The sequence below is a fragment of the Phocoena phocoena genome, chromosome 9, assembly GCF_963924675.1.
Source record: "Phocoena phocoena chromosome 9, mPhoPho1.1, whole genome shotgun sequence".
NCBI classification, from domain to species: Eukaryota; Metazoa; Chordata; class Mammalia; order Artiodactyla; family Phocoenidae; genus Phocoena; species Phocoena phocoena.
Genome location: NC_089227.1, coordinates 88472586 through 88488546, shown reverse-complemented (window position 1 = coordinate 88488546; position 15961 = coordinate 88472586). Strand labels below are relative to the sequence as shown.

Sequence of the window (15961 nt, the reverse complement as noted above, 5' to 3'; positions counted from 1 at the left end):
CTAGTGGGAACTGTGCTTTACCTATGGGTACTATTACAATGAAAATCTCTGTCAAGGAATTTCTAAGCCCCAGTTGATCTCACTTAAGTATTATTGAAGAGTAAAAGGACATGGATGGACAGTCCCTTAGAATTTATTTGTAATGGGATTTAACCTGTCTCTATGAACTGCCCCTGTTAAATCATTTGAATACCAATTTGAGCTCTTTGTGGCTAACGAAAGCCATAATATCTCCTGAAGTATTGCTTGCAGAAAGAATTTTCAGGGCTTTTTATGTTTTAAAGATGTAAAATCCGCATCTAAACTGTGTTTTTTCTTAACAATTTAAAATTCATTTCATATTGTTGTCCTGAATCCATCTTGCTCTTCTTTATCTTAGTTCAGAATTACTTTGAAAAGGGGTTTCCTCGTTAAAACACTTTGTCAATGTAGAAAGGAAACTTGAGCAAATTATATCATGGCAAAAACCAGATCTTTCCTTGTTACTGCATAACTCAAAATTTAGTACCATATGAAATATTTATAGACCCAGGTGAACAGGCAAGAGCCCTCTCAGAACAGGGAGCAATGCATTGTGCAATATATATGATACAGTTGTGCTCAATTAGATGATACTGCCCTTGTTTTTATTGTTTTGTTTTTGCTTTGATCTGTTCTGTTCTGGTTTTGGTTTTCCCATAACATCTATTTAGACCACACTTTTAAAATAATTAACAACCCTGCAGGTAAGTAAAAAATGTCATTGCAGTCATAATATACATGCAGGTAGTAAAAAGTTATTCAGAGTAATTTCATTGTATTGTAATTTATTTTTTGTATGTGCCTAGTTTCCACAGTCAGTCTTTCTGATTTATTCCATCACATTTGTGACACTGCCTTCTGATAGACAGCTACCAACTCCAGTAAATACAGAGTTGTCTTTGTTGTGTATAGAGCAGGGATTCACAAACTTTTTATGTAAAGGGCCAGTTAGTGAATATTTTATGTTTTCTGGGAATATGATCTCTGCAGCAACTACTCAACTTTGCTGTTGTAGCACAAAAGAGGTCATAGATAACACATGAATGAATGAGCATGAGTGTTCCAGTAAAACTTTATTTATAAAAACAAAGTGGCTGGCTCTAAATTGCCATCCTCTGGTCTAAAGTTTAAAATATATTAACTTTTATGTAAAAACAAATTAATGTGCTAATTAGTGTTAGTATAATGAAAAATATAGTAAAATTCTTCATCTGTGTGTTACTTACCAATCTTCTAAAAAGAGAGACTAATTTTTCAGTGATTTTCAGAAAATTCTGTAATGACCTGTTAGAAGACTTAATTCTTATGTGAAAGATGGGGAAGTAAGTTTAAAAGGGCCCCTCTAGTTTTTTAAACTAGCAAAAATGTTGTCTGTTAATATTCTTTTCTCCACATAAAGTGGGTGATGAAATGCCTTAGTTAATGGAATATGTCTCCTGTAGTTTTGTTGCAAGAACTTTCATTGGTCTAGAAGTTCTGTGACATTTTCCTCACAGGTTTCTCTGACGCCATGACAAATCCTTATGTGTTTTATTTAGAATAGCTTTAGTAATTCATAAAGTACATCAGCATTTTATACCAGCCACTTTGTGAGTCCCACTGCAGTTTTAATTTCTTCTTCTACTAGGCGGGTAAACACCAAGAATATGAACAGAAGCTACTTCAAGAATTATATAAATTAAACCCCAATTTTCTTCAGCTGTCTACGGGTTCAGTTGATAAGAATAAGAACAAAGTGACACCACTGCAGAGGTATGATATGTAAGTACCGATATTAGTGTAATCAGATACCTTACCTTCACGTCTGTCAATCTTCTCTTTTCATTCTACATCTTTTACAGGCAGGATCCTTCTTGACAGTGTCTGTCATTTGTGCAGAATTGTTGTACTATATAGGAAATGTTGAGTCACAATTTCTGGGTTTGAATATTTGCTGCCTGCTGCTCCCTGGTAATACTGCAGATGAGCCTCTTGATGCTTCCCCTTTGCATTGATTTGCAGACTACCCTGAGCCCTGGGAACACTCTCCTTGATAAAAAGGAAATTAAGAGACGTGGGCTATTTAAAAGGCTCTTGTCATCTAATTGGGGTTTCCCTCCTGATGTAATGAGGGGGAAAACACTGTAAAAGGGACAGTGGGCGTTATCTGAAGCAGTTTTTGTTGGGGATAGAAGTATTCATGGTTGTCTAGTCTCAGGAATCACCAAAGTCTTATGTCCTCTGAGTGAGGAGGGTATCCCATATTCAGATCTTATTCATCTTGGAGACAACTTATTTTTGCGTAGACCTATATTCTGTTGATGTTTAAACAAATTTATAATTTTATGTATTGAGTCTTATTCTGATATGGTGATCTTCACATCTTGGATTGTATTTGGTTATGGCCTGTGAGAAAATGGTATGATTAATAAAACGATAATTTGGGGGTTATACTTTATTCTGAATGTACCTTAAGTTTGATGTGTCAGGATCTTTTTTTTTTTTGATAAGTCTGACTTCTGTAAAGTGAATTCATTTAAAGTAAATAGCTGTAATTAATTTAAATAGGTCGATTTTCTTTTTAAAAAAATTTATTCCAAAGTTAAATTCGTTTAAGTGATGTTTTAAATGTCTGGTTATTACATAGTCCCATTGTAGTCCCATGTTTATTTAGCACTAAAATAATGTAAGGGCCATTTTTTAAACATAGCTAATAATAACTACATGAATTGTTATCAGAGTCAGTTTCTTCAAAACTTATTCTTGTATTTAAATTCTTGAAGTCCTTGTTAAGTTTATTCACTTTGATAGTAAAGATTATTTATAAAGGCAATTCAAATTTAAATACTTCCTATTTATTTGCACACACATATGTACATGTGTATATAAATATATGAGGCCATAGAGCAAAACATAAAATTACTATATAGTAAACTATGTGAAACTTGTTTTATCAAAGCTAAGGATAAAAGCTAAGTTTAAAATCTTTTTGGGTTGATAAGCTTTGACCCTTTCCGTTGATCTTTTTGTCCCCACCCCGTATGTTTATTTTATTATGAACCTATGCTATTATTTACCTCATTGGTTGCTAACTCTGTAGTGCATTATATAAGAATGAGGTTATTGTAGTAAAAATTTATTTCAGATGCTTTTAAATACACATCTTTATTCTCATTAAAAGTGTTGTCATTCTAATTAAAGTCATATTCTGGTTTAGAGCCCCTTGAGAATTCAGAGCAGAAACGTAAAATTTAGATGATCTCTTTGCTACATTTGTTATTCCCTGAATATAAAAGTCATGTTTCTATTGAAGGAAATCTGAAAAATATACAAAAGCATAAAGAAGAAAGTAAAAATTGCATGTGAGCTCAATACTCAGACGTTTTCACTGAAAATGATTTGATGTATCTTCCTTGCAGTGTATATTTCCTTGTAGTCCTTTTCCTTCCTGTGAATGTATATATACACAAAACACATTGGTTTGTTACATTTTAAAACTTAATACCCATTATTATGAATATTTTCCCATGTTATGAAAGCAATTTTTATGACTGTGTAGTATTCCATTATATGTGAGTATTTAAAATTTATTAAACCAGTCTCCTGCTGATGTATATTATCTTACTTTCATTTTGGTGCTATTATTTATAATACTGTGATGAACATTTTTTCATGTAAACATTTTGGTTATAGTTTTGATGCTCTTAGAACCTCTGAGTCAATGATTGTGAGTACCTGTTTACTTGAATTGAGTATTTTTTTTTGCACATTTACCAATTCGATAAACAAAAAATCTCATTTTGATTTATAGTTGATTAATATAGTGAACTTATGCATTGTGAATTCGTATCTCTTTGCCATGTTTTATTGGTATTTAAGTGTTTTCTGTGCGGTATATAGACTGGCTTCTCCCATTAGTTGACCAAGTCTGTTTGTTTCAAAATACTTGAATTTATAGATCAATTTTGGGAGAATTTATATTCTACAGTATAACATTGAATCCTCTCAACCATTAATGTGGTATATCTCTCTATTTAAGCCTTTTGTGTCTCTCAGGGAAGATTTTTTTTGGTCTTTTCCCTGCATTTTAAAATCGGATCTCCCACCATCATCTCTGCCTACTTGAGAATCCCTAGGCTAAAAATTAAAGAACAGTGTTAGAAAGTGGTGGTAGCAGGCATCCTGTTGCATTACTTTTATAGAGATCTCTCCAGTGTTTTATTCACTCTTAAATATGATTTTAACCATTTATTTGAGATAAATTTTTAATCACAATGGGAAAATATCTTGCTATTTTTAATTTATTGAGCTTTTTTCTTTAGATTGGAAGTGAAAATTGGAATTTACAAATGTCTTTTTAGCGTTTTAACAGTAGTTAGCTTTCTTTATTTTTTGTGTGATCCCTTATTAATAGATTTACTAATATTTTATTGACTTTGCCTTCATATAAAGTGTAGTCAGAGCACATTTGTAACTGTTTCAGTAACAGGAGAGGAGTGTTATAGCAGCCACAAGTTGTAGAGGAAAAAAAGAAGAAAAGGGGGAATTTAAAACAGTATTCCCATTTGATAACTTTGCCCAAAACCAGTGCAACTGAACTTCAGCAGGGACCAGAATAAATTTTGACATAGTTACCTTTGCTTTTCATAAGTACATGATACAGGAAGGTTTTGGGGGGAGGGAGAAGGGTTGTTTTTTGTTTGTTTAATGCAAGTCCCCCAAATTTATTAAGGACAGTTAATGGCCCAGGTTACAGAGAGTTGTGGGTTTGTTGTTTTGGTTTTTTGGCAGCTCCTATAGTTTGTTTTCTTTCCATGCTAACCCCTGTAAGAGAGTAAGTTTGACTGTCAGTATTACTGAAAGTCTGCTTTGGTCTTCATTTCTACGTTGCCACCATACAAGGTACAGTGGTAGGGATGAATTTGTAGATAAGTTTGTATAAAGTTATATAAATTTGTAGATAAGTTTAGTCTGCCAAGTTAGAAAGATGAGCCGTACAACTCTTTCTATGGTCCTACCCTACAGAGAACATTTTTCTTTTTCAAGATAAATTGAGAATTAGACTTTCCAGGGACACAAAGAAAAAGAATGGTTCCTTTTCCTCTTTTCTTGGCATTCCTGAGTAGTGAGTAGCAGTTTTAGAAGAATTGCAAGAAAGCAAAACTTGGAACTTTATAGATTGACATTAAACTTAAAATGTACTTTTTTCATTTGTAATTAATCCAGAGTACAAATATTAAAAGTATCATAGCTACTAATCGTCACTGAACCCTGACATGGTCCCATGATGCACATTAATATTAGTAAGTGAAATTTTCTATAATATGTCTTATTCCTGTCTCACTTGAATAATAAATTAGAGGATGTGTGTCATTTGTTCTTCACACACACATCCCCATTATTATGAGTTTGAGAGTGTATTAGTCAGATTGAGTATTGACTGTAGATATGCTGTTTTTCTATATTAATAAGTTACTTTGAAATGATGACTACAAATGTAAAGAATGGGGAGTAAGGGAGCCATGCAGTAGTGATGCTTGTGGACTGGATATTATGTTTTTAAGTTTGGGGCTTTGAGATACCTTTATTTACATTGAGGCACTATTTGTGCACCAACTGTGAAGACTGAGACAGGAAGAGTAGTAGCTAGATGGCTGCTGTATGCCCAGGACAGTGCATAGGCCTACCTACAAGTATGTGGGGGACAGATTATGGGGTGTGCAGATCACTCAAGGTAAGTGGTTCTGACTTTATGTGGCTCAAAGAAGCCACCGTTGAAGGAATCAAGATGTTCAGCTTTAGATTTAGGTAGAAAGAGGGTTGAACAGAAATTTGGTGTCTTCTGTGTTCATTTAATCTCCTCAGTAGTCCTCTGTGGTAGCCATCATTGGTATTTTACTACTGGCAAGAATACTAAGTCTCAGAGAGTTTAGGTAATTTACCAGTATCCTACACAAATAAGTGATAGACCAGATTCTGACCTAAAGTCTCTGTCACTTTTAAGCCCAAGCTCATTCTCCCACTCTGCCATTTCTTAGTCTAGAATAGGTGAAATTTAAGACTCTAACATGAATTAAAAACTCTGACATGAATCAAACTAAATCAATTAAATGAAACTATGCCATAACTGTATGTAGTTTGACCTTAAAGATCTCTGGTACTTAAGGCTTAAATATAGTGGATGTACTATAAATTCCAAGGAAGGTTAAGCAAAACCTTCCCTAAACCACAGATTGGTGGCAGTAGAGGATAAGCTAAAGAAAAGATGAATGGAAAACTTCTATAGAAATTTGTCAGTTTTTATCACATTGAAGGAAAATGTACATCTTTAAAAAATATATACAGCTATATTTTTATTGAAAGTCAAATATAAGCTCTGATAGACGGAAACCATAGCCAGAGTGCCTTATTTATTTAGCAGAATGGGGGTAGTCACTGCGTGAATCCTGTTCTTCTGTCCTAACATCATTTGGTAAATCCCTGAGATTTAGAAAGGATATGGTCCAGAAACTTGTACAAAATAGTCTCAGTAGAGCGTGTTAAATCACGCATAGGCTTCTGAGTATCTGTGAACTCTGAAATTTTATGTAAAATGTGTGTGTGTGTGTGTGTGTGTGTGTGTGTGTGTGTGTGTGTCTAAATTTTTCTGGAGGAGGAGCAGTGTAAAGCAGTAATTCTCAAAGTATGGCCAAGTGCCATGAAAGGTAGCCTACATTTTTTTTTGTAAAATGGATCCCCAGAAAGGCATTCCCATTTTTGAAATAGGTAAATGATTTGCATTTCCCTACTTTTATTTTTGTATAAAACTAAGGGCTGCTTACTAGTAAATTAAGTAGATAGTAAAGTTTGCTAAAATTGGATATTTACATTAAAATTCATGAATTATGAGATTTTTCTGAACTTATTTCTCAGTCTTTCCTTATTTTTCTTAAATTTTATTCCCATGATGTATTTGGATATATAAAGTTACTGCACATGTACACATACATACTTGGAAAACTAGTAAGTCAACTCTGGTATCTTGCTCCACCTAAGTAGAATATTTTCAAAAAGGATAGAGAGCTACTGGTATTTTTTCCAGAGGGTGGGTGTAATGAGGGAGGGGAAGGGAGGGGAAGGGTTATGTTGGGAGGGATGGGAGGAAACAGTTAGAGATAGAGTTTTTGGTGCCCTTATTTCTTAGAATAGAAGAAAAGGCACATCAAATGAGCAATTGTGTGTTTAAATTCAACTTAGTATCTTTTTAAGATCAAACTTTATTACTGAAATACAAAATTATAATGAATAGATGGAGATTTTTCTGTTGTTTTTGAAAGCTTGCCACAGTCTTATGATATGTTTAGGATGGTGGATGTCCATCCTTCAGTTTTAATATTAATGATAATTAATTTTTTGTGCTTACTAGTAATCAGAACATTTATTTTCATTCATATTTGGTATGTCCTGGAGTTATGAGAAAATTCCAGTTAGAATCATATTTGCCACCTACAGTTAGTCTAGGTTTATTGAGGCATTTTTTTCTTGCCATGTTAATTGTGTCATGTTACTTAAGATGTGGCCATATTTTAGTAGCAAAGTGATATTTTCAATGTTAATGTATATTTGAAGCCCCTGTATCAAAATAAATTCTATAAAAGCAAGCTTCCTGTCTATAACTTAAATTCGTCCTTTGCAGTAGCAAATGTTTATCTCAGTTATTTAAGACTCTGGTGAGCATGAAAAATTAAAATGAATTATTCTCAATAAGTATGGGAATATTTAGGAGCGGTGTGAATATGTACTTGGGTATATAGTAACATGACAGAAATTTGGAAATGTCCATTATATTGACATCTGGCTTAAATTTTACCTTATATTCAAATGCAACAAAAATTAGTACAACCATGACTACTATTTTTCTCTTGTGAAAGTGAGAAACAAGGGAACTAGACTTCCTCAGTATTTTTCCTATCCCACTCCCAGTTCTTAAAAATGAATTTTTCTTTGATTCTTCTACTATGTGACTACTTGTTTTATGTTGCAAATTTTAGAAAGCAGCCAAGAAGACTATATTTAGGAATTTGGTGCTGTCGCCACCAAGGAAATAAAAGGAAATCAAACTCAAAACTGCCCAAAGGGCCAGTTAGAAGGTAGCAGAGTTGGCTGAGCATCTGAAGATCCAAACAGAGGCACAGCAGTGTCACACTACCTGCTTCAGATAGTTGCGAATTTTGGTTTCTTTATCTGTAAAACAGAGTATTTCAATTTGATATTAATGATTCCTTCTGGCTCTAAAGTCTAATAACTTCAGAGACTTTGAGGAGACTTGATGCCTTTTCACTGTGTTCCTTTTGCACTAGTGCAGTGATCATCAGACACCAGGTATCTCAATTTGGACTAACCGAATCAGAATCTCCAAGGACAGAATCTAGATATATATATATACTCTATACTTTCAATAGATAAATATAAATATTTATATTTTGAAAAGCTCCATAGCACCAGATTCCAACTGTTGGGTTAGTTGGAAAATATTTAATCCTGAGAAATCTGTAATTTCGCCATAGGTTTCAGAACTATTTAGGACTAGAACTTAAAAAAGATTTTTAATGAGACTGTATGAAAACACGTTTACAAATTTTTATCTGCAGGGATTTATACACACAGCATTACCTTCTGGAAATAATATCTTGATTGTTATGAACCCTAACTACCTATTAGAATTTCTCAATCCCACTTGAAGCCATTGCTTTTCAGTCAACTGTGTGGTTCAGGGGTCTCAATTTCTCTATCCCTTCGTATTATTACTGGACAGCGATGATTCCAGGGCTAACATGCTATTCTTCCACTTCTTAAACCAACTGAACTATGAGTGTGGATGCAGCCAGGACCTTGCGTGTTTGTTACCACAGCACAACTTGCAAAAATTCTGTTGGGACATTCTGGCCTTTCCTTGGGGCCATACCTAATTGGCTGAGACAATCTTTGATCTCTTTAATTCTGATCCAGGCTCAGAGGGCTCATTCGGAGCAAGGAGAGGCAGACCTCGAAGCACCTGTGGAAAGCCAGCAGCATGAGATTGAATCCTGGACCCTAGAATTAAGGGCTATGATGGAGAAGCTGGTGAAATCCATCAGCCAACTGAAAGACCAGCAGGATGTCTTCTGCTTCCCATGTAAGACCCAGACCCCAGTGAGAATACCCTCTATGGGCGCCCGTCAGACCAGACAGCAGCAGCTTTTGCAGGAAATTCTCAGTGAACTGGACTAAAGGAGAAAGGAGGTGCTGGATGCCTCCAAAGCACTGCTAGGCCAATTAATCACCCTAATTAATGGAAGGTCCAGCAGCAAAACACCTGCATTGGAGCCCCCCTGGACGATGGGTTGAATCAGCTGGAGAAGTATTCACAGCTGGAGCAAAGTTGTTCTTTCACCTGAATCAGCTGCTGAAGGAACTCAGTTGCCTGGTTAGCTATCAGGATGACCTTCTGACTAAAGGGGTGGACCTGTGGAAGGCCCCATACACAGAGTTGCTTTTAGATCTGTTCCTAGCCTTTGTGGTAGAAACCCAGTGCTGTGTTTCCTAAACTCCCCATTGACCCCTCATCCTCAAGATGGGGAGGAAGTTCACTGTCCAGACGAGGCTGCTGATGAGATTCCAGGAAGACAGTGGGTCACTGACTGCAAAAGTCTCCACTGACTGTAAGCTTCATCAATTACAGTCATCCTTCAGTATTCACGGGGATCAGTCCCTTAGGATAACAAAATCCTCGTATGCTCAAGTCCCTTATATAAAATGGTGTAGTATTTGCACATAACCTACACACATCCTCCTGTGTACTTTAAATTATCTCTGGATTACTTATGATACCTAATACAATGTATATGCTAAGTAAATAGTTGCACAAGAGAAATTCAAGTTTGCTTTTTGGAACTTTCCAAAATGTTTTCTCCTCTGAATATTCTTGAATCTGAGGATGTGGAACCCATGGATATTGAGGGCCAACTGTACAAAGTTTCCAGAAGTTCAACATTCTGACTTCAAAGCAGAAAACTTTGTACCCCAAGAAGGAGCAGAGTCAGGCTTTAATTTGGTACTCTGGCTGCCTGACTGGTGGAGCCGTGTTCAGGTCGTTCTGGAAAGGGCAACAATAGGGGACTGCTGGGTGCAACAGGAATCACACATTTATCAGCTTCATGGTCAGATACACCTACCAGGATCTGAAGCAGGAGCTGAAGACAGATACCCTCTGTGTGGTGATTATTTCTAACATGAACCTACTCTTGATTGCCTGGTCCTTAGTTCTCTGGTTCAGTCTGGTCAGCTCACATCCCTAGAATTGGCAGTTCTTTTCCAACACCGCCAGGAATGCCAGCTGCTGAAGACCATCTCTGATACCTTTCTGTTGCACTTAAGTGAATCATTGGGAGGGGGTATTACCTGTTCTTGGTTGAACGATGATGAAGTGCAGCCCTGCACCAGGAGGTACTGCAGTCATTCGTGCTAACTGAAGTCCACCACTACCAACCTCTTACTGAGGCGGACTTACCCGAGAACCTGCTGTACTTCCTCTACTCCTGAAGCCCCAGGGATGAGGCTTTTGGGTGCTACTACCAGGAGAGAGTTAATCTTCAGGAACAGAGGAAATAACCTGAAACATAGGCTCATTCTGGTCTCTAACAGACAAGTGGATGAACTAGAACAACCACTAAAGCCAGAACTTGAGTCATTAGAGGTGGAGCCCACACTGGCACAGGGGGCCAGAGCTAAGCCTGGAGTTAGAGCCACTGCTTGAGCAGGGCTGGATCTGGGACCAGCACTGGAGCCCACACTAGGCATGGTATCACAAAGAGTGCCAGAACCAAACCCAGGACCAGTACTAAAGCTGGAGCCTGTTCTAGAGCCATTCCCAGGGAACCCCAGGAAATAGGTTTCTATCTTCATTAGTAAATGTGATATTTATTAAAGTTTGCTTTCCTTTCTTAACCATCTTGGCATGATAATGGGTGGATGGATGTTGAATGTAAAACAACAAATTTGTTAGTATGACAGAGCTTAATGGAATTTGGACACCTGATGCCAGGAGAGTTGTGAGAACTCTGACCTGTTAGTGGTAGCTTTGAGATACGTGTTTTCTGTTCAGCCATCAGAGTGCAAGAAGTTCACATTTATTGCAATTAGACTTCAAAAATACACCTTTTCTTTCTTTTGGGTTTATACATTCATTTGCAGGGAGTCCCCCATCTTTATTTGCCATTTTTGCACTTATAGTTGCACTTACTATGGCAGGTTTAATTTTAATTGACCTTTTACCTAAAAAATAAAACTTTCTAGTTATATCCTTATTTCTAAAGCTCTCATTTATTATTCCTTGAATTTGTTAATTCTTAAAATAAATTGAAGAATATACTAAAACTGAATGGAACTTAAGCTTACTAATATCTTGCCCTGATCCTGATTTTTCAGCAGCTGTCTTTGGATTGATGACAGTGATCTAGAAATTTTGATCTAGAGATCTTTGATAAAACCTTCCCAGGTAAAGCGTTAAGTGTCAATGAATCACTGCTTATGAAACTGCAGGTGGCATGGTGGAAAAGATGATATAAGTTATCCTAATTAGTTGTAGTCCAGAAGCAGTCTCAAGATTTAATTCTGAATGTCATAATATTTTCATATATTGCCCTTGACATTAGCAAGATTGACCTCATCTATACTGAAAATTATTATTTAGTGTGTTTTAATGGTGGCGACTGAGGAGGTGAACCAAGATCAAGACACTGAAGTTCTTGCTATGTAATAGCTTGATTTCATCCATCTGTTTCTATGACTACTCCTTCCTCTCAACTTGAAGCCTGTATTCCCTTATTATAAGAATAGTGCAAATTTGGGGAAGGTGGCAGAGTAGATAGCCCCAGGAATCACTCTCCACCTGGACAACAGTTGCACTTGCATAATCTGTCTGATGTAACTATTTTGGAACTCTGAGGTCTTTTGAAGGCTTGCAACTTCCAGGGAAAGACTTGGCAGTTAACTTCGGTCAGTATCAGCCTTAGCACAGTAGCAGCTACCCCTCCCCCACCCCCAGCCACATGGCAGGTGCTATGTACATGTTCCTGGAGCAGCCTGCATATAGCTTGCGGGAGACAGGGTGGAGAAAGAGGACCGTGTTCTCAAATATTGAGGATCTCTGCTCTGAATGCTGATTATTGCTTCCAATCACAGGTGCAGACGAAGAGGCAGGCAGTCGTTGTTGTACCTTACCCAAGGTGCAAGTCCCTTCCTCTCTGAAGTGATTTCAGGGGATTTAAAGGACTGACACCCTCCTGCCATACTCCTTTAATTTTTGCTTTTTCCCCTTTTGGGAGCCAGACACTAAGACTTAGGACATTCAAAAACAACCACATATAATGGGGAAAATTAGAAAGTGACTGCATGTCCAGGGAAGGCTCAGAATAGACCTGAGAAGACCTTAAGTTTACCCCTAAGACCGATTCTCAGCACAGAGACAGCCTACAACAATCAAAAAAAGAAAAAAACAAACAAAACAACAACCAGTAACAAAAAGAGCAAACACTGGAGAAGGGGAAGAATCTGATTTCCAGAGGTACCACGTTACTAGATAGATTTCAAATGGCCAGTGTTAAACAACAAATCAGACGGCATAAAAAGAAACAGAAAAGAATGGTCCATTCAAAAGAAAATAAAGCAACAGAAACCATCCCTGGAAAAGACCTAATGGCAGATATACTGGACAGAGTCTTTAAAGCAACTCTCTTAAAGATTCTTAAAGAATTAAAGGAAAATGTGGAGAAAGTCAAGAAAGTGATGTGTGAACAAAAAAGGAAACATCAATAAAAGGTAGACTTCCCAGGTGGTCCAGTGGTTAAGAATCCACCTTCCAGTGCTGGGGCCATGGGTTTGATCCCTGGTCCGGGAGCTAAGATCCCACATGCCGCAGGGCAACTAAGCCCACATGCTCTAGAGCCTGCGTGCCACAACTAGAGAGCCTGCGTGCCACAACTAAGACCCGATGCAGTCAAATAAATAAATATTTAAAAAAATAAAAGGTAGAAAATTTTAAAAGAAACTAAAAAATTCTGGAGCTGAAAAGTGTAATAATTGAAATGAAAAATATTCTAGAGGAGTCATGCAGATTTGAGCAGGCAGGAGAAAGAATCAGCAAACTTGAAGATAGGGTGATGGAAATTATCTAGTCTGAGGAACACACACACACACACACACACACACACACACACAAAGATTGAGGAAAGGTCAGCAGAGCCTAAGGGACCTGTAGGACTCCAAGTGGACCAGCAGATGCATTACTGGAGTTCCAGGGAGATGAGAGAGAGAAAGATGCAGAGAGAATATTTGAAGAGATAATGACTGAAAACCTCCCCAATTTGCTAAATATAAACATCCAAGAAGCTTAACAAATTCTAATTAAGGTGAATTCAGAGATCCACAGTGAGACACTGAGACATGATAATCAGGACAAAGGAGAGAATCTTGCAAGCAGCAGAAGAAAATCATCACATAGAAGGGGATCTTCAGTAAGATTATCAGCAGATTTCTCATTAGAAACTTTGGAGGCCCGAAGGCAGTGGGCTAATAGACTCAGAGTGCTAAAAGGAAAAAAATACATATATACACCAGCCAAGCATCTTCTGTACAGCAAAACTGTCCTCAAAGAGTGAGGGAGAAATTAAGACATTCCCAAATAAACAAAAGCTGAGGGAGTTCAGGACCTCTAGATCTGCCCTGCAAGAAATGCTCAAGGAGTCTTGCAAGATGAAATGAAAGGACACTGGATGGTAACCCAAAGCTGTATGGAGAAATAAAGATCTCAATAAAAGTAAATAAGTGAGCTGTTATGAAAGCTAGTGTTATTATAACAATGGTTTGTCACTATACTTTTTTCTTTCTTTATGACTTGAGGTTAGTACATTTAAGGTCCAGTACTTTAGTGTAAAAGCTGGTATTACTGAAACTTTGGTTTGTGACTTCAAATCTTGTTTTCTACATAATTTAAGAAATTGCATTTAAAAGAATTATTGGGGGCACACAATGTATGAAGGTGTAATTTTGTGACATCAGTAACCAAAAGGGATAGGGATGAAACTGTAAAAGAGCAGAAATTTTGTATATTATGAAACTTAAGTTAGTATAAATTTAAGGTAGACTGTTGTGACTTCAGAATATTAAATGTATTTCCCATGCTAACCACAAAGAAAGGAGCTCTAGAATATACACAAAAGGAAATGAGTAAGGAATTTAAACATTTCACTACAGAAAAATCAAACATAAAAGAAATGAGTGTGGAGGAAGCTATAAGGCATATAGAAAACAAATAGCATGATGACATAATAACTCCATATCACTAGTTATGTTAAATGTAAATGGGTTCAGTTCTCCAATCAAAAGACAGAGATTGGCAGAATGGATAAAAATACACTATCCAGCTATATGCTGTCTACAAGAGACTCACATTAGACCCCAGAACACAAACAGGTTGAAAGTGAAAGGATGGGAAAAGATAATTCCGTGCAAATAGGAACCAAAAAAGATCAGGGGTGGCTATACTAATATCAGACGTCATGGACTTTAAATAAAACAGGATTATATGAGACAAAGAAGGACATTATACATTAAGAAAAGTTTCATTACAGCAAGAAGATAGGACAGTGATAAACATTTACATACCCAATGACCACCAAAATACATGAAGGAAAAACTGACAGAATTGAAGGGAGAAATTGTTCTGCAGTCATAGCTGGAGACTTCAGTATCCCACTCACAATGATGGATAGAACAATCAGACAAAGCATAAGGAGAGGATTTAAACAATACAAACTAACTAGATCTAACAGACATATACAGAACACTGTACCCAACAACAGAATACACATTCTTCTCAAGCGCACGTGGGACACTTTCCAGGATAGACCATATGTTAGGCCACAAATTAAGATTCAGTAGATTTAAAAAGATAAACATACCAAGTATCTTTTCTGACCACAATAGGATGAAATTAGAAATCATTAACAAAAGGAAATCTAGAAAATTGTGGAAATTAAACAACACTTTTAAACAACTAATGGGTCAAACAAAGAAGAAATGACAAGGAAATTAGAAAATACTTAAATGAATGAAAATGAAAGCACAACATACCAAAACTTCTGGGAAGCAGCAAAAGTGGTGCTAAGGGGGAAATTTATAGCTATAAGTGCTATTATTACATTTAAAAAAATAAGAAAGATCCCAAGTCAACAATCTAACCTCACAATTTAAGGAGCTAGAAAAAGAACAAATAAGCCCAAAGCAAGCAGAAGCAAGGAAATAATAAAGATTCGAGCAGAGATAAATGAAATAGAGAATAGAAAAACAGTAGAGAAAATCAATGAAACCGAAAGTTGGTTCTTCAAAAATATCAACAAAACTGACAAAGCTTTAGCTAGGTGAACTAAGAAAAAAAAAAGAGACAGCTCAAATTACTAATATAAGAAATTAAAGGGGGAACATTACAGATTCTACAAAAAATAAAAAGGATTATAAGAGCGTACTGTGAACAGTTTTATGCCAACAAATTGGATCACCTAGATGAAAGAGACAGATTCCCAGAAACATAAAACCTACCAAGACTATGTTACAAAGAAATAAAATACATGAATAAATGTATAACCAGTTAGGAGATTGAATTAGTAATCAAATATCTCCCAACAAAGAAAGGTCCTGGATCTAATGGCTCCACTGGTGAATTCTACCAAATATTTAAAGGAGAACTAATACCAATCCTTCTCAAGTTTTTCCCAAAAATTGAAGAGAAGGGAATGATTCCTAACTCATTCTTTGAGGCCAACATTCCCTGATAACGGAAGCCAGACAAAGACACTGTAAGAAAAGCAAACTTTGAACCCCTAATGAACGTTGATGCATATATCTTTAACAGAACATGAGCATACAGAATTCAGCACATTAAAAG

The 15961-nt window shown here is 36.4% G+C and overlaps 1 protein-coding gene and 1 pseudogene across 10 annotated transcripts in view; both read left to right on the top strand.

Annotated features, from left to right (window-relative positions):
* The window catches only part of CNOT4 (CCR4-NOT transcription complex subunit 4), a 141890-nt gene that overhangs the window by 86345 nt on the left and 39584 nt on the right, over positions 1–15961 (top strand). For 6 of the 10 annotated variants that reach the window (XM_065883349.1, XM_065883345.1, XM_065883350.1 and 3 more), the window contains one exon: positions 1649–1773. In XM_065883349.1, the coding sequence (XP_065739421.1) occupies positions 1649–1773 (125 nt within the window). Of the gene's footprint in view, positions 1–1648; positions 1783–15961 lie in introns of all 10 variants that reach the window. The other 4 variants (XM_065883348.1, XM_065883347.1, XM_065883343.1 and 1 more) reach the window with 1 other exon arrangement.
* On the top strand, positions 5651–10909 carry LOC136128496 (signal transducer and activator of transcription 2-like; annotated as a pseudogene).